At 32.0% G+C, this 20,131-nt stretch overlaps 1 protein-coding gene across 1 annotated transcript in view; it reads right to left on the bottom strand.

The window, feature by feature from the left end:
- LOC130444725 (dynein axonemal heavy chain 3) overlaps nucleotides 1-20,131 on the bottom strand; it is a 155,914-nt gene that overhangs the window by 106,864 nt on the left and 28,919 nt on the right. Inside the window, exons 2-3 of the mRNA XM_056780000.1 lie at nucleotides 17,426-17,518; nucleotides 8,409-8,646 (exon numbers count right to left, since the gene is read on the bottom strand). Of these exons, the coding sequence (XP_056635978.1) occupies nucleotides 8,409-8,646; nucleotides 17,426-17,518 (331 nt within the window). The remainder of the gene's footprint in view (nucleotides 1-8,408; nucleotides 8,647-17,425; nucleotides 17,519-20,131) is intronic.

Here is a 20,131-nt window from a genome sequence, read left to right on the forward strand (position 1 = left end):
CTATAACGCGTATCTACTTGTTAAATAACGCTAGAAGTACCAGAAATAGATTGTATCGTACTAAATATGAATATAACGTCACTATTATATATTTCCCTAATCTCAATATCACTTTTATAATCTGGCAACGTTGTTAAAATGTATAATCGAACGCTATAACGCGTATCTACTTGTTAAATAACGCTAGAAGTACCAGAAATAGATTGTATCGTACTAAATATGAATATAACGTCACTATTATATATTTCCCTAATCTCAATATCACTTTTATAATCTGGCAACGTTGTTAAAATGTATAATCGAACGCTATAACGCGTATCTACTTGTTAAATAACGCTAGAAGTACCAGAAATAGATTGTATCGTACTAAATATGAATATAACGTCACTATTATATATTTCCCTAATCTCAATATCACTTTTATAATCTGGCAACGTTGTTAAAATGTATAATCGAACGCTATAACGTGTATCTACTTGTTAAATAACGCTAAAAGTACCAGAAATAGATTGTATCGTACTAAATATGAATATAACGTCACTATTATATATTTCCCTAATCTCAATATCACTTTTATAGTCTGGCAACGTTGTTAAAATGTATAATCGAACGCTATAACGTGTATCTACTTGTTAAATAACGCTAGAAGTACCAGAAATAGATTGTATCGTACTAAATATGAATATAACGTCACTATTATATATTTCCCTAATCTCAATATCACTTTTATAATCTGGCAACGTTGTTAAAATGTATAATCGAACGCTATAACGTGTATCTACTTGTTAAATAACGCTAAAAGTACCAGAAATAGATTGTATCGTACTAAATATGAATATAACGTCACTATTATATATTTCCCTAATCTCAATATCACTTTTATAGTCTGGCAACATTGTTAAAATGTATAATCGAACGCTATAACGTGTATCTACTTGTTAAATAACCCTAGAAGTACCAGAAATAGATTGTATCGTACTAAATATGAATATAACGTCACTATTATATATTTCCCTAATCTCCATATCACTTTTATAATCTGGCAACGTTGTTAAAATGTATAATCGAACGCTATAACGTGTATCTACTTGTTAAATAACGCTAGAAGTACCAGAAATAGATTGTATCGTACTAAATATGAATATAACGTCACTATTATATATTTCCCTAATCTCAATATCACTTTTATAATCTGGCAACGTTGTTAAAATGTGTAATCGAACGCTATAACGCGTATCTACTTGTTAAATAACGCTAGAAGTACCAGAAATAGATTGTATCGTACTAAATATGAATATAACGTCACTATTATATATTTCCCTAATCTCAATATCACTTTTATAATCTGGCAACGTTGTTAAAATGTATAATCGAACGCTATAACGCGTATCTACTTGTTAAATAACGCTAGAAGTACCAAAAAAAGATTGTATCGTACTAAATATGAATATAACGTCACTATTATATATTTCCCTAATCTCAATATCACTTTTATAATCTGGCAACGTTGTTAAAATGTATAATCGAACGCTATAACGTGTATCTACTTGTTAAATAACGCTAGAAGTACCAAAAAAAGATTGTATCGTACTAAATATGAATATAACGTCACTATTATATATTTCCCTAATCTCAATATCACTTTTATAATCTGTCAACGTTGTTAAAATGTATAATCGAACGCTATAACGTGTATCTACTTGTTAAATAACCCTAGAAGTACCAGAAATAGATTGTATCGTACTAAATATGAATATAACGTCACTATTATATATTTCCCTAATCTCAATATCACTTTTATAATCTGGCAACGTTGTTAAAATGTATAATCGAACGCTATAACGTGTATCTACTTGTTAAATAACCCTAGAAGTACCAAAAAAAGATTGTATCGTACTAAATATGAATATAACATCACTATTATATATTTCCCTAATCTCAATATCACTTTTATAATCTGGCAACGTTGTTAAAATGTATAATCGAACGCTATAACGTGTATCTACTTGTTAAATAACGCTAAAAGTACCAGAAATAGATTGTATCGTACTAAATATGAATATAACGTCACTATTATATATTTCCCTAATCTCAATATCACTTTTATAATCTGGCAACGTTGTTAAAATGTATAATCGAACGCTATAACGCGTATCTACTTGTTAAATAACGCTAGAAGTACCAAAAAAAGATTGTATCGTACTAAATATGAATATAACGTCACTATTATATATTTCCCTAATCTCAATATCACTTTTATAATCTGGCAAGGTTGTTAAAATGTATAATCGAACGCTATAACGTGTATCTACTTGTTAAATAACGCTAGAAGTACCAGAAATAGATTGTATCGTACTAAATATGAATATAACGTCACTATTATATATTTCCCTAATCTCAATATCACTTTTATAATCTGGCAACGTTGTTAAAATGTATAATCGAACGCTATAACGTGTATCTACTTGTTAAATAACGCTAGAAGTACCAGAAATAGATTGTATCGTACTAAATATGAATATAACGTCACTATTATATATTTCCCTAATCTCAATATCACTTTTATAATCTGGCAACGTTGTTAAAATGTATAATCGAACGCTATAACGTGTATCTACTTGTTAAATAACGCTAAAAGTACCAGAAATAGATTGTATCGTACTAAATATGAATATAACGTCACTATTATATATTTCCCTAATCTCAATATCACTTTTATAGTCTGGCAACGTTGTTAAAATGTATAATCGAACGCTATAACGTGTATCTACTTGTTAAATAACGCTAAAAGTACCAGAAATAGATTGTATCGTACTAAATATGAATATAACGTCACTATTATATATTTCCCTAATCTCAATATCACTTTTATAATCTGGCAACGTTGTTAAAATGTATAATCGAACGCTATAACGTGTATCTACTTGTTAAATAACGCTAGAAGTACCAGAAATAGATTGTATCGTACTAAATATGAATATAACCTCACTATTATATATTTCCGTAATCTCAATATCACTTTTATAGTATGGCAACGTTGCCAAAATGTATAACCGTACTTTATAACGTAAATTTACTTAATAAATAAATCTAGAAGTATCTAGAAATATTTGTATTACATTTAATATAAATATAACCTCACTATTTTATGTTTCCCTAATTTAATTTTAACAGTCTGGCAACGTTCATGAAATGTGAAATCATACTCCCTCTATACCTTACATCAATATAACCTGTATTTTTGAAAGTACTATCGATTTTTCGAATCGATTTATTTCATAAATCAATAAAGTTCACTATAATCGATAAAATTTGACCGTTTAATGTGTGTCAATTAACCTCTTTATATATATTACAACTCTCTACAACCAAAGCTTTCATCATTAACATTAAATGATTCTCATTCTCGTATTTTATTCCTTATTCTACATGTCTTGAATATTAAATTTTATAAGTATCAATAAATTTGCACACAATAGTGTTTGTTATAGTTAAAAACAAAATGGTACGATGCTGACCTTAAATAGATAATTTCCTCAAATGAGAAAATCGATTTTGTTTATCAATATTTCGAGATTCATCATAGGCACCTATGCGGTTACGTATCGGTAATGACTTTGGGGAAAACAAAACATAATTATTCGTTTTTTTTTTGTTAGATTATTAATAATTAGTGCCACTTTAAACGTTCAATGACTCATGTTGTTCAATATGATAACGATAATTTTACACATTATGATATTATTAACAAAATGAGTCCGTGACCTCGGTGTATAATGAGAAAATAATTATCACTGCATTTGATTAAGAAATATTTAAAAAAGCAAACAGAAATGGAAAAAAAAACATCAAACATATCACTCGATTTTGAGAGGGAAAAATAAAATTTTCAATACCTTTTCAATAATAATCCCTCTTTTTATGAATCAATAATAGTTTTGGCAGAAAATTTCGATAACCATGTAGAAAAACTTTTGTAAAATACAAATCAATTTATTGAAGTTCGATTATTTCCCGTCATAAATATTAATCATTGTTTACGATCTGGCAACCCTGTCGGTAACTCATATGTTAACGGTCAACAATAATTAAAGATGTAGCTGTTACTTTATAACAGAATTGTTTTTATTTCGAAATATTAAATACAATACAAAACATAATTTTCTTAATAAAAATTTCATATATTTCGATAAAATTTTTAGATTAAAAGAAATATAGAAACAATAATATAATACAGGGTGTAGTTAGAGGTAACAAAAAAAAAATAAGCACTCAGAAAATAAAGTATAGAGATGTAATTTTCAAAGAACGTAACCAGTTCTGGTTACAACAGTGTGATGGATAAACAATAAAAAACACTCACTACAGCAAAAATGTATATAGCAATAATGTAAAATGGAAGACGATAATTTACATAAAATATACGAGATAAAAGCAAATGAATAAAATATCAAAAATATGATATAAAACGTTTGAGGTTATACCGGAAGGTTTTTATCAAAAAATGAGGACCGTATATACGGGGTGTGATCAATATATAATTATTGAGACTTGAATTAAGGTTAATTTATTCTTCAAAAATATATAACGAAATATACAGGGACTTGTTTTTGATACCATATTTATTTACATTTACATTTCAAATGTAGGACGTTAATGGTTTATAAAAAATACAGTTTTACTCATTTAACCTATCGACTTAGTGATAGATTCAAGTTAGATGGATTTTTTTTGTTGAACTAGCGCCCGACTGTCTAGAAAATTTGACAAATTAAAAAACGCTTTGTCTAACTAACACATAAATAGCGAGTTTCATCATTTCGTCAATATAGAAATACTTTCCCTATCTTATTTACCCAGTAAAAATAGAATGATAAGATTAAGAGCTTGTTTAATGAACAAATTGAATCTTTCAAAATGATGTTACTCCAAGGTCACAGCTAGTGTGGTGACTTGATAATAATATTGTTGGTGTTACTACTTCTTTTTTGCTTGTTTGTTTGGATTCACTTCCTGGTATTCTTTATTCTCGCGTATATTAATAAAATGAATTATTGGATTTGCGTCTGATAGCCAGGGGCGGCTCGTGCCCAATGGTTAACAACTTGTAACCTTTACAGGGACAATCTGTACAATCTAAATGTACCAAATAAAATTTATGGTTTAGGAAATATCTAGATTCCAAAGAAAATTATCATAAATTGTAATTATTCATTGGAAAATACTTACAGGAAGTATAATTTGAAAAAAATACTTAAACTGTCTATGGAATTCGAATGCTTCATCGTTTTATTACTCTCTCATTGATAGAAATAGACTATAAAATAATTATGAGTGGAAAATTGTATAATTTTTATCCAGTTAACAGTCTCTGTGGGTAAATCAGTCATTTTACAACTTGGAAACATATTATTTTTCAACAACCATACTTTTATGTAGAAAAAAATCGTCGAAATTTAAAAAAAGGTATGAAAATTCAGATCATAAACGTTATGGTGTTTATATTTCATAGCTAGTACCATAATGATCGTTATTACAATGTTTATAATATGAGTATCAGTTAAAGTCCTTGAAAATTTTTTGCTGAATAGTCCTTTTTATTATTATTTAACAATATTGCGATTCATCTCAAAGTAAATACAAGTATTATAATATTATGAGGTGGAAAATGATATAAATATGTATTTTATATTATTCAGATGACGAAGCTTCTTATTTCACACAAAGCGGTAACGAATTTATGGAAATTTACAGACTATTTGACGATTTTTTTAGTGTACACACTATTACAAATAATGAAGAACGATAAAAATACGAGGTTTGTCTGAATTTGACAGCACGTATCAATTCAGATGCGATAAAATGGATCAAATCTGATAAAGATAAAAGTATTTGCCAACGAAAGCTTTTAGGAATGAATCAGACGTCTTGAATCATGAGTAAGTGGATCAGATCTGACGAAGATAAAGAGTATTTGTCTATTAAAGCCTTTAGAATGAATAGGAAGGCTTGAATCATGAGATAGTAGACCAGATCTGATGAAGATAAAAAGTATTTGTCTATTAAAGCCTTTAGAATGCATAGGAAGTCTTAAATCATGAGATGGTAGACCAGATATGATGAAGATAAGTAGTATTTGTCTATTAAAGCCTTTAGAATGAATAGGAAGGCTTGAATCATGAGATAGTAGACCAGATCTGATGAAGATAAAAAGTATTTGTCAATTAAAGCCTTTAGAATGCATAGGAAGTCTTAAATCATGAGATGGTAGACCAGATCTGATGAAGATAAAAAGTATTTGTCTATTAATGCCTTCAAAATGAATAGGAAGGCTTGAATCATGAGATAGTAGACCAGATCTGATGAAGATCAAAAGTATTTGTCTATTAAAGCCTTTAGAATGAATAGGAAGGCTTGAATCATGGGATAGTAGACCAGATCTGAGTCCAGATCTGATGAAGATAAAAAGTATTTGTCTATTAAAGCCTTTAGAATGCATAGGAAGGCTTGAATCATGAGATGGTAGACCAGATCTGATGAAGATAAAAAGTATTTGTCTATTAAAGCCTTTAGAATGCATAGGAAGGCTTGAATCCCAGACACCAATTGGACTTTGTAGAAGAAGTGGTATCAACAGATCAGCTCCAAATACTGGGATACCCAGTATCGCAGCAATAGATCCTTTGGGTCACCAACATGAATGTCATCGCAAAGTTTGTGCGACAAAAACAGTGTTTGCCAGTGTATACTCAATAGAATTTAATTTACGTCGTTATTTCTCAAGTTATAAAGTGACAAAACTAATGGAAACGAACTGGGCGATATAAAAAAAAAACTATCTGATTACTTAACCAATGCATATACACAAACACACATCGGTCATTAATATTCAAAAGAACATTCGAACGAATAAAAATCATCTATTATTCCACTCTGTTATTATCTTTCTTTAGAATGAATAAAACATTCGTAATAAATAAACTTTAATTAAAACAAAAAAAAAATACACCATACACAATACAGTTTAACCTTGGATGGCAATTAAATAGGTAATCGAGATGATTCGATGTGTGGTTCTTCAATATCTGTTCATTTTATATACGAAATAGTCTGGTATCGATGGAACAAAAAAATCAAGAGGTGTCTAATCTGGTATACGAGAAAGCAGTGAAATTTGATCTCTATTAGAAATCATTCTGCCGAGGAACGACTGTTCAAAAACCACTATTCCGACATAAATTCTTCGGAATATTACGTGCCTAAATAGAAATTTATGCATCCCCAATCAATTTCCTGAAATTTCCAATAAATTCCGCCGAAGCTTAAGGCAGATTTCTCTGATAACTTTTTCATTTTTCCTCGTACAAAAAAATTGTGAATATCAAAATTGTAGTAAAATCTATGCTCTATAACACGATGGAATTAGATTTCGAAAAAAAATTCTTCAACCCTTGATTTTTGACAGATGGATTACGAACGTTTTCCTAGTGGGATTGTGGCAAAATTAAACACCAAAGTGTACTAACCCCAATATATATCCGGGTTTTGGATACTTATGTATTCCTCATCGTTTGGGAACTAATTAATGGTTGAAATTAATGTTTTTTAGAACAAACATGAAATTTTAAACGCCGAAATTCTTAACTAATTAATTCGCAGTTAATGAATATATAAGTATATTAATTTTTGGAAAATAAAATCGAGTATACATACATATATGTATATGAATTGGAATGAAGTCTTTGCCAGCTGGATTACGAGTGTTTTCGTAGTGGGATTGTGGCAAAATCAAACACCAAAGTGTACTAACCCCAATATATATCCGGCTTTTGAATATTTATGTATTCCTCATCGTTTGGGAACTAATTAATCGATGAAATTAATGTTTTTTAGAACAAACACGAAATTTTAAACGCCGAAATTCTTAACTAATTAATTCCCAGCTAATGAATATATAAGTATATTAATTTTTGGAAAATAAAATCGAGTATACATACATACATGTATATGAATTGGAACGAAGTCTTTGCCGACTAGATTACGAGCGTTTTCGTAGTGGGATTGTGGCAAAATTAAACACCAAAGTGTACTAACCCTAATATATATCCGGCTTTTGAATATTTATGTATTCCTCATCGTTTGGGAACTAGTTAATCGATGAAATTAATCTAATCAATTAAAATATATCAATTGGAAATATGCAGGAGATGTTTTTAAGGAAGTAGGCGTTTTTTAATGTTGAAAATTCAAAATGGCGGTCGCGAAAAGTGAATTTGTATATTTAATTTTTAATCTTTGCTCATTTTTTTGTTATATACGTTTCTAAATATGAAATTTGGAACCCGTTCTCAATCTATAACAAATGTTTCTGTCCAATTTAATATTTTAATCGAGATTAAAATACTCACCCCCTTTCCTTTTCATAAGAAAACCCTTCCATATTCAAAGCATCAATTTTTTTCTTCATTTTCAATTCCTTCCTCTTTATCTTCCGTTCTTCTTCTTTCTTCCTGTGATATTCGCCCGTCAAAAGCTCTATTATGTCCACGAAAGCAGACGAATCGGGTTTTTTGGCATTTTGTTCCAACAACTTTTCTTCTTCGGCGATTTGTTTACGTGACTTTTTCGGTGGATAACGCAATTTCCCTATAAACGAAATATACATTTGATTCTCTATATCTTTGTGGTCAAATCCCTTATAAACGCATGTATTTAATCATCGCACTTTTCTCCACACGATTCATTTTGTGACAAGAATTTTTCTAATATCTCAGGGATGTTTCCACCATAGAATTCTTGACCGCTTTGAAGACATCGATTGCTGTATTTACAAAAGTTTAAGTACCGGGTGAGCAATTAAGAATATCTTAGGTAAGGATTATAGTACAGCTTCGGAGGAAAAAAATTATAATAAATATGGCCTCGATAAACACGTGGAAACTATTTTCAGAGTTTCAGGTCCACCACTAGAGGGCGTATTTGTGAATTTAAAATTAAGAAAGCGAAAATTTTCAAAATTCTGGGCAACTCTGTATTTACAGCTGATCGGTGAATCCCACTCGTTTTAGATAGCTGCCAAAGTGTTCGTCTTCTTTTTCGTATGCTTCCAGGTGTAGTTATTGTATAAAATTTGGTATTTTTAAACTATGGGCCCTACTTTGAGGTTAGGTTAGGTTAGGTCCCATAACTTGGTGCAGGGGAAAATTATATACGTCGTATTATGCGGGAAACGGTTAATAGTTTTATTAAAAATGCACTGATGCTTTCTATCAACGTTCTATTCCAAAACAAACTTGGCAAATATTTGAGACGCTTTGTCCTTATTAAATGTTATCATAACATAATTCTCTGCCAAATATTATATAGATTCTCTATTAACGTCAGTGGTAATAGACGAAATTAGTTTCCTTAGTACGAAAATAAAACTGGCATGTTCGTTACAGCAGTTGCTAATCGGAAAAATAAAAAATTCAATTATAGCAGAGCTCTTCGAAAAGTTTTCCATTAAACAGAGAAACAAGACAAGTCCATACACTCAAAATAGTTTACGTATGCGATAATTTTTCCTTCTGATGAAACTCTATCTAATTGAAATGAAAATTTAAGGTTAGGAAACAGGAAAAAGTCACTTAAGACCAGATTTAATTGATTATATAACAAAAAGGACTAGCAATCCTTACGAGGAAGCTTTTTCGTGCTGGATACTCACGAAGTCACATCCTTCAGTCCTTGAGAGCTTCGTCAACAAAGCAGGGATAAAAACCAACTCTGAAACGTGGAAATTCCTTTTGAAAACGAAAATTATTGAGTCCCACACTGCTCATAAAAGTCCCTCTACATGGAAAACAGTCAGAATGATCTCTCCCTTATGTTTTTCAGATGAAAATTTGAGGTTAGGAAGCAGGAAAAAGTCATTAAAGACCAGTTCTGATGAATGCAGTTTGTAGTCAACCACTTCGAAGAGCAAGTCTTCCAAACCGTACAAATCTGGATGTAATCTTATTGATTTTATTACCAAAAGGACTAGCAATCCTTACGAGGAAGCTTTTTCGTGCTGGATACTCACGAAGTCACATCCTTCAGTCCTTGAGAGCTTCGTCAACAAAGCAGGGATAAGAACCAACTCTGAAACGTGGAAATTCCTTTTGAAAACGAAAATTATTGAGTCCCACACTGCTCATAAAAGTCCCTCTACATGGAAAACAGTCAGAATGATCTCTCCCTTATGTTTTTCAGATAAAAATTTGAGGTTAGGAAGCAGGAAAAAGTCATTAAAGACCAGTTCTGATGAATGCAGTTTGTAGTAAACCAATTCGAAGAGCAAGTCTTTCAAACCGTACAAATCTGGATGTAATCTTATTGATTTTATTACCAAAAGGACTAGCAATCCTTACGAGGAAGCTTTTTCGTGCTGGATACTCACGAAGTCACATCCTTCAGTCCTTGAGAGCTTCGTCAACAAAGCAGGGATAAGAACCAACTCTGAAACGTGGAAATTCCTTTTGAAAACGAAAATTATTGAGTCCCACACTGCTCATAAAAGTCCCTCTACATGGAAAACAGTCAGAATGATCTCTCCCTTATGTTTTTCAGATGAAAATTTGAGGTTAGGAAGCAGGAAAAAGTCATTAAAGACCAGTTCTGATGAATGCAGTTTGTAGTCAACCACTTCGAAGAGCAAGTCTTCCAAACCGTACAAATCTGGATGTAATCTTATTGATTTTATTACCAAAAGGACTAGCAATCCTTACGAGGAAGCTTTTTCGTGCTGGATACTCACGAAGTCACATCCTTCAGTCCTTGAGAGCTTCGTCAACAAAGCAGGGATAAGAACCAACTCTGAAACGTGGAAATTCCTTTTGAAAACGAAAATTATTGAGTCCCACACTGCTCATAAAAGTTCCTCTACATGGAAAACAGTCAGAATGATCTCTCCCTTATGTTTTTCAGATAAAAATTTGAGGTTAGGAAGCAGGAAAAAGTCATTAAAAACCAGTTCTGATGAATGCAGTTTGTAGTAAACCAATTCGAAGAGCAAGTCTTTCAAACCGTACAAATCTAGATGAGATCTTATTGATTTTATTACCAAAAGGACTAGCAATCCTTACGAGGAAGCTTTTTCGTGCTGGATACTCACGAAGTCACATCCTTCAGTCCTTGAGAGCTTCGTCAACAAAGCAGGGATAAAAACCAACTCTGAAACGTGGAAAATCCTTTTGAAAACGAAAATTATTGAGTCCCACACTGCTCATAAAAGTCCCTCTACATGGAAAACAGTCAGAATGATCTCTCCCTTATGTTTTTCAGATGAAAATTTGAGGTTAGGAAGCAGGAAAAAGTCATTAAAGACCAGTTCTGATGAATGCAGTTTGTAGTAAACCAATTCGAAGAGCAAGTCTTTCAAACCGTACAAATCTGGATGTAATCTTATTGATTTTATTACCAAAAGGACTAGCAATCCTTACGAGGAAGCTTTTTCGTGCTGGATACTCACGAAGTCACATCCTTCAGTCCTTGAGAGCTTCGTCAACAAAGCAGGGATAAGAACCAACTCTGAAACGTGGAAATTCCTTTTGAAAACGAAAATTATTGAGTCCCACACTGCTCATAAAAGTCCCTCTACATGGAAAACAGTCAGAATGATCTCTCCCTTATGTTTTTCAGATGAAAATTTGAGGTTAGGAAGCAGGAAAAAGTCATTAAAGACCAGTTCTGATGAATGCAGTTTGTAGTAAACCAATTCGAAGAGCAAGTCTTTCAAACCGTACAAATCTGGATGAGATCTTATTGATTTTATTACCAAAAGGACTAGCATCCTTCAGTCCTTGAGGGCTTCATCCCCAAAGTAGGGATTAGAACCAACTCTGAAACATGGAAATTCCTTTTGAAAACGAAACTTGGAGCTTGGGAACCCAATCTATGGGATAAGCAATAACTGCAAAACCGAAAGACATATACCCACTACTATGGTCATTAGGACAGCTGCGATGTTCTGTCCCAGTAGCTTTTTCTCTTTATCGAATGTATTTTCCATGTTAGTCTCTTGTCTAGATGTATGCCTAGATATTTTACGTTTTCTACAAGGTACCTGGCCTATTAAAGAAAATTTTGCTTTTGCTTTCGATGTTCAATAAGTTCGATAAACTTTTTATAATAATAATCGTCAAGCTTCTCAAAATAGCCCCTAACAGCTTCATTGTTGGAAAATCTTTGACCGCCGAGCCATGATGGGAACAGAAAATAATCCGAGGGGGCTAAATCTGGCTAATAGGTAGTAATTCAAACTTTAATTAATGAATTTTGGCCATTGCAATAACGAATGTTTGAGCTGGTGCATTGTCTTGATGAAACAACACTTTCTTATTAACCAAATGTTTGATTTCTTCGCTCAAACGTTGTTATAAATTCGCATTATACTTTCCATTGATAGTTTTTCCTTTTTCAATAAAAATTATCCCAAAAAACCGACGCTATGACCTTTTTTGTAGATGGAACAGCTTTTGCCTTATTTGGAGCCTTTTCAGTTTTCTATTTTGATAGAAACATCTTCGCGACATAGTTTTTGTTCCACTTCGCACCCATCTTGCCCACAGCTTTCTCATGTCCAAATTTTCAGTTAAAATGCGATGTACTGCACTTTTTGAACTGCCTACTATGTCTGGTAACTCGCGAACTTTCAGTCGACGATCATCCAGTGGATTTTCTTCAAAATTTCTGAAGTTGTCACCTCATTTGATCGATTATTGCGATTTTGGTCTCACGCCCTCGTTTAAACACTGCTATCTAATATTTTACTGTTAATAACGAAAGAGCGGACTCGACTAGAGTAGAATCTAATTCAGCTTCAGTATTGGTTGAGCTAAAGCCTTTATAATAACAGTATGCTACTAAACAATTACACACGTGTCTTCCTAAACCATCAGTCTTCGTAAATTGTCTATAAATTTGTCAATCCAACGATCCACTTCATTAGAAATTATTTTTTGATTGTAAATAACGTGTTTCAAGGACGTAAGGTTGGTCAAGTAAATCAAAAATAGATTTCAATTTGACTAGTGAACAGAAATAACGTTTATGTGCAAACTAAAATCGGTTTATTCGATGCAAAACATAAAATTATTATTATATTTCATAATCGAATTGAAACTGTACATATTCGTACAAAATTTCAATACATTGTTGCCAGAAGTTGCGACAAAATCGTAAAAAATACGAAACGAACAAACTGAGCAAACCCCAAATATATTTCAGTATATCGAATAAAATCTTGACTATATTTGACATTGAGCTGTGATTTTATATTTTCCTCGTTTAAATTATGATAAAACTTTCTCGTATTTCATATATTAGCTTTTTGTGTATATGGGAGTGCATCATGTCACCTTCAAAGGAAACTAGAAGCTCGCTGGTTCATAATTATTCCTGACAACACGTTCTTTTAAACAGTCACGATTATTCAGTTCGACAGAATTTACAAAACGCATTAGTTGCCTTTTTCTCGACTCGCATTTACATAAACTTAACGTCGTATAAAATAATAAAATACAAAAGTTGCGCTGTTGTTTAGATTCACCATTTTGTAACTATACATATCGAATAAATCGCCGGTGATTGTTGGAAATAATTGTTTTATATTGTTTATTGTCACGTGGACCGCACAAATCGTCATATAAAAGATATTTCTCAATCATTTCTTCTAGTTCAATTTACAAAATTGAAAATAGTCAAAAACGCCCTGTATATAATTTCATTTTTTCTAAAATAACGTCGAGGTACATTAAAAACTTCTCAAACTTCTTTTAAAAAATTTTTAATCGTGTACAAGAGTAAACTAATGTAATTATACACTTTCGCGGTCACCTGGTTTTTTGGTTAAGTTAGGTTAGGTTAGGTTAGGTTATGCTAGGTTAGGTTAGGTTAGGTTGGCTCTAGAAAATCGAAAAATGGATGGATTTTAATGATCTTGGTCTCAAAATGTTCCATTTTACGGCGGATTTAAAAAAAAATTAGTAGATATAACTGGAATGAAAATTTCTCATAGTTTTACTGTTTTAAATCGTAAAAAAAAACGGTTTTGCAAAATAATCCTTTACAAAAAAATATGGTAATTATACACTTTCGCGGTCACCTGGTTTTTTGGTTAAGTTAGGTTAGGTTAGGTTAGGTTATGCTAGGTTAGGTTAGGTTAGGTTGGCTCTAGAAAATCGAAAAATGGATGGATTTTAATGATCTTGGTCTCAAAATGTTCCATTTTACGGCGGATTTAAAAAAAAATTAGTAGATATAACTGGAATGAAAATTTCTCATAGTTTTACTGTTTTAAATCGTAAAAAAAAACGGTTTTGCAAAATAATCCTTTACAAAAAAATATGGTAATTATACACTTTCGCGGTCACCTGGTTTTTTGGTTAAGTTAGGTTAGGTTAGGTTAGGTTATGCTAGGTTAGGTTAGGTTAGGTTGGCTCTAGAAAATCGAAAAATGGATGGATTTTAATGATCTTGGTCTCAAAATGTTCCATTTTACGGCGGATTTATAAAAAAAATTAGTAGAAATAGCTGGAATGAAAATTTCTCATAGTTTTACTGTTTTAAATCGTAAAAAAAACGGTTTTGCAAAATAATCCTTTACCAAAAATTATGGTAATTATACACTTTCGCGGTCACCTGGTTTTTTGGTTAAGTTAGGTTAGGTTAGGTTAGGTTGGCTCTAGAAAATCGAAAAATGGATGGATTTTAATGATCTTGGTCTCAAAATGTTTCATTTTACGGCGGATTTATAAAAAAAAATACGAAAATTAGAAAAAAATAAATATTTTTTACAGTTTCATGACTTTAAATGCAAAAAAATGACTTTCTACATATAATCCTTCGTAACTGTTTCTGACGTCGTGGAATCAAGTTCGTATATTTTTTTTCGCAATTTACATAAAAAATGAATATTTTGAAAAAAAAATTCAAAAAAGTTAATTTTTCGGTATTTTACAGCCTAAAATGTATTCTATTAACAAAAAGGGTAATTATACACTTTCGAGGTCACCTGGTTTTTTGGTTAGGTTAGGTTAGGTTAGGTTAGGTTAGGTTGGCTCTAGAAAATCGAAAAATGGATGGATTTTAATGATCTTGGTCTCAAAATGTTTCATTTTACGGCGGATTTATAAAAAAAAATACGAAAATTAAAAAAAAAATAAATATTTTTTACAGTTTCATGACTTTAAATGCAAAAAAAAATGACTTTCTACATATAATCTTTCGTAACTGTTTCTGACGTCGTGGAATCAAGTTCGTATATTTTTTTTCGCAATTTACATAAAAAAATGAATATTTTGAAAAAAAAAATTCAAAAAAGTTAATTTTTCGGTATTTTACAGCCTAAAATGTATTCTATTAATAAAAAGGGTAATTATACACTTTCGAGGTCACCTGGTTTTTTGGTTAGGTTAGGTTAGGTTAGGTTAGGTTAGGTTGGCTCTAGAAAATCGAAAAATGGATGGATTTTAATGATCTTGGTCTCAAAATGTTCCATTTTACGGCGGATTTAAAAAAAAATTAGTAGAAATAGCTGGAATGAAAATTTCTCATAGTTTTACTGTTTTAAATCGTAAAAAAAACGGTTTTGCAAAATAATCCTTTACAAAAAATTATGGTAATTATACACTTTCGCGGTCACCTGGTTTTTTGGTTAAGTTAGGTTAGGTTAGGTTAGGTTATGCTAGGTTAGGTTAGGTTGGCTCTAGAAAATCGAAAAATGGATGGATTTTAATGATCTTGGTCTCAAAATGTTTCATTTTACGGCGGATTTATAAAAAAAAATACGAAAATTAGAAAAAAATAAATATTTTTTACAGTTTCATGACTTTAAATGCAAAAAAAATGACTTTCTACATATAATCTTTCGTAACTGTTTCTGACGTCGTGGAATCAAGTTCGTATATTTTTTTTCGCAATTTACATAAAAAATGAATATTTTGAAAAAAAAATTCAAAAAAGTTAATTTTTCGGTATTTTACAGCCTAAAATGTATTCTATTAAAAAAAAGGGTAATTATACACTTTCGAGGTCACCTGGTTTTTTGGTTAGGTTAGGTTAGGTTAGGTCAGGTTATGTTAGGTTAGGTTGGCTCTAGAAAATCGAAAAATGGATGGATTTTAATGATCTTGGTCTCAAAATGTTTCATTTTACGGCGGATTTATAAAAAAAAATACGAAAATTAAAAAAAATAATAAATATTTTTTACAGTTTCATGACTTTAAATGCAAAAAAATGACTTTCTACATATAATCCTTCGTAACTGTTTCTGACGTCGTGGAATCAAGTTCGTATATTTTTTTTCGCAATTTACATAAAAAAATGAATATTTTGAAAAAAAAAATTCAAAAAAGTTAATTTTTCGGTATTTTACAGCCTAAAATGTATTCTATTAAAAAAAGGGTAATTATACACTTTCGAGGTCACCTGGTTTTTTGGTTAAGTTAGGTTAGGTTAGGTTATGTTAGGTTAGGTTGGCTCTAGAAAATCGAAAAATGGATGGATTTTAATGATCTTGGTCTCAAAATGTTCCATTTTACGGCGGATTTATAAAAAAAATACGAAAATTAAAAAAAATAAATATTTTTTACAGTTTCATGACTTTAAATGCAAAAAAAATGACTTTCTACATATAATCCTTCGTAACTGTTTCTGACGTCGTGGAATCAAGTTCGTATATTTTTTTTCGCAATTTACATAAAAAAATGAATATTTTTTGAAAAAAAAAGTTTTTCTACTATTTAAGGTTTGAAACTATTAAAAACCGCAAATTCAGCCACTACCCCCGTGTTTTTCATAAATTCGTCGTAAAATGGAACATTTTCAGACCAAGATCATTAAAATCCATCCATTTTTCGATTTTCTAGAGCCAAAAAACCAGGTGACCGTGAAAGTGTATAATTACCTAAACTAAATATACGAGGGTTGTATAAAAAATTCCTTCTAGTAAAACTTCACTCAGAATATACTGCAACAATAAATTGAATGCGGAGTACCCCAAACGAGCGTTTTGGTACCGGTACTGAACCTGTTTTCCAACATTGGCAACTGCGCGAAAACATTGGCAACTGCGCAAAGCACAATCCAAAAAACGGCAACCAGAAATCTACAAAATAATCTAAACAAAATGGCCGAAGTGGAATGAATCAAAATTTTGACATTTACACCGAAAACAGACCAGTGCCTTTCAGTCACACTGAATATCTTCCAGCTCGCATAAGTACGAGGTTGGTCCAAGAAGTAAGTTGAGACCTGCAGTCTCTGAAGATGATAATTTGGTTGTCGAAACGCGCGTTCGTTTGGTAGACATCAATAGTGAAAGTTTTGGTCGACAGTTTGCGTTGGTCGACAGTTTTCAACAATTTTTTTCATATTTATATAAAAAATAAACTTTTTTTACCGTCTTCTCCCAAAGGACTAGCGCTGGCCTTTTTTTTCTTTCTCGGTAAATCTTGAATTCGCAATTCCTGTGCAGCCGGGGTGAAATTCGAACCTAAAAAAAAACAAATTTTAGTTAAATAGTTTTGAATAATAAATTCGAAAACGTTTTAAATTAAAAGGAAACGCGTCAAATGCATAGTTAAAAAAAATTTCGGAAATTTTGATCGTGTTAAAATGTTTCGAATAGAAATATAAATGATTCAATTGAAATAGATTTCCCGATCGTTTTCTCCCTTTTTATTTATTCAGCCGTGAAAATTTCATGGAGTCGCTGGAAAAACTACCGGGGTCCTAGATTAAGTAACAATATTTAGAAAATCATTGAAGTTTCATTGGTGAAAAGTGTATTTTCTTCTAGACCCAACTCGCACGTACAAAGTTGACTTTCCACGCTTTGGAATTGTCTCATCATCCAACTGACTGTCGATTGGGCTCCGGTTTGATACATTTGGGTTTATTTCGATTCAACAGACCCAAAAAATTGCTCAGAATCGTTAATTAACTCTTGTTTTGAATCGATTTTCCTTTGGTAACTTTAGGGTGTTGTTTTTTGGTCTTTTTTGTCATTTCGCCTCGTTTAAACTTAGAAAACCAATTCCTAACTATTAATTTCCCTGTAACAAAGTCCGAATAATATTTATCAAGCTTAAAAAAACCCGAAATTCCTTTTTATACATTTTTTTTTCGAACAAACAAAAAGTTGCTCCACTCAAAATGCCATAATTCACAAACAAATAGTACGTCAGCTGTCAAATAAGTATTTAGCGCCATCTAGGTGTCAGTCTACTATCCATAACTCACTACTTTTGTTGTGGTAATCGCTTCTTGCCAACTCGCCCCGGTATATCAATTTTACGGTCGGAATTATTTGAAGTAAATATTTGGAAGTGGAGCTCTAACCCAAACTTATTCCAAAAATGTCATTATGAATTATCAACAATTACATTCAATATGAAAATCGCGAATCGCGAATTATAAGGAAGTTGGTTAAGTTAGGTTAGGTTCTAATCTTTAACTGTCAAGTGCTACTTTTTTTCACGAGCTACCATTTCAAAATTTGACCTAATAGAAAAGGTGGAGGAAAAACGAGGTTAGGTTAGGTTAGATTAAGTTAGGTTAGGTTAAGTTCTAACCTTCAATTGTCAAATGCTACTTTTTACACGATAAACGTTCGACGACTGATATAATGAAAGAACGAATGTTTTGATAAGATTTCGTGGTAGAAAAGTCATAATCTACACTGGGTGCTGTGCCCTCATACCCCAACTGGGGTTAGTCCCTTTAGAATCCACCCATCTCCCTTTTTCGATAGTGACAAACCGAAGAAAAATTGTCATCAGAGCTACCCAGTTCCAAATTTAACCCAAAAGAAAAAGGGGAGGAAAAATGAGGTTAGGTTAGGTTAGGTTAAGTTCTAACCTTCAATTGTAAAATGCTACTTTTTACACGATAAACGTTCGACGACTGATATAATGAAAGAACGAATGTTTTGATAAGATTTCGTGGAAGAAAAGTCATAATCTACACTGGGTGCTGTGCCCTCAGACCCCACCTGGGGTTAGCCCCTTTAGAATTCACCCATCTCCCTTTTTCGATAGTGACAAACCGAAGAAAAATTGTCATCAGAGCTACCCAGTTCCAAATTTAACCCAAAAGAAAAAGGGGAGGAAAAATGAGGTTAGGTTAGGTTAGGTTAAGTTCTAACCTTCAATTGTCAAATGCTACTTTTTACACGACAAGCTTTCCACGACTGATATAATGAAAGAACGAATGTTTTGATAAGATTTCGTGGGAGAAAAGTCATAATCTACACTGGGTGCTGTGCCCTCATACCCCAACTGGGGTTAGTCCCTTTAGAATCCACCCATCTCCCTTTTTCGATAGTGACAAACCGAAGAAAAATTGTCATCAGAGCTACCCAGTTCCAAATTTAACCCAAAAGAAAAAGGGGAGGAAAAATGAGGTTAGGTTAGGTTAGGTTAAGTTCTAACCTTCAATTGTCAAATGCTACTTTTTACACGACAAGCTTTCCACGACTGATATAATGAAAGAACGAATGTTTTGATAAGATTTCGTGGGAGAAAAGTCATAATCTACACTGGGTGCTGTGCCCTCATACCCCAACTGGGGTTAGTCCCTTTAGAATCCACCCATCTCCCTTTTTCGATAGTGACAAACCGAAGAAAAATTGTCATCAGAGCTACCCAGTTCCAAATTTAACCCAAAAGAAAAAGGGGAGGAAAAATGAGGTTAGGTTAGGTTAGGTTAAGTTCTAACCTTCAATTGTAAAATGCTACTTTTTACACGATAAACGTTCGACGACTGATATAATGAAAGAACGAATGTTTTGATAAGATTTCGTGGAAGAAAAGTCATAATCTACACTGGGTGCTGTGCCCTCATACCCCAACTGGGGTTAGTCCCTTTAGAATCCACCCATCTCCCTTTTTCGATAGTGACAAACCGAAGAAAAATTGTCATCAGAGCTACCCAGTTCCAAATTTAACCCAAAAGAAAAAGGGGAGGAAAAATGAGGTTAGGTTAGGTTAGGTTAAGTTCTAACCTTCAATTGTCAAATGCTACTTTTTACACGACAAGCTTTCCACGACTGATATAATGAAAGAACGAATGTTTTGATAAGATTTCGTGGAAGAAAAGTCATAAT

The sequence above is a fragment of the Diorhabda sublineata genome, chromosome 5, assembly GCF_026230105.1.
Source record: "Diorhabda sublineata isolate icDioSubl1.1 chromosome 5, icDioSubl1.1, whole genome shotgun sequence".
Taxonomy (NCBI): domain Eukaryota; kingdom Metazoa; phylum Arthropoda; class Insecta; order Coleoptera; family Chrysomelidae; genus Diorhabda; species Diorhabda sublineata.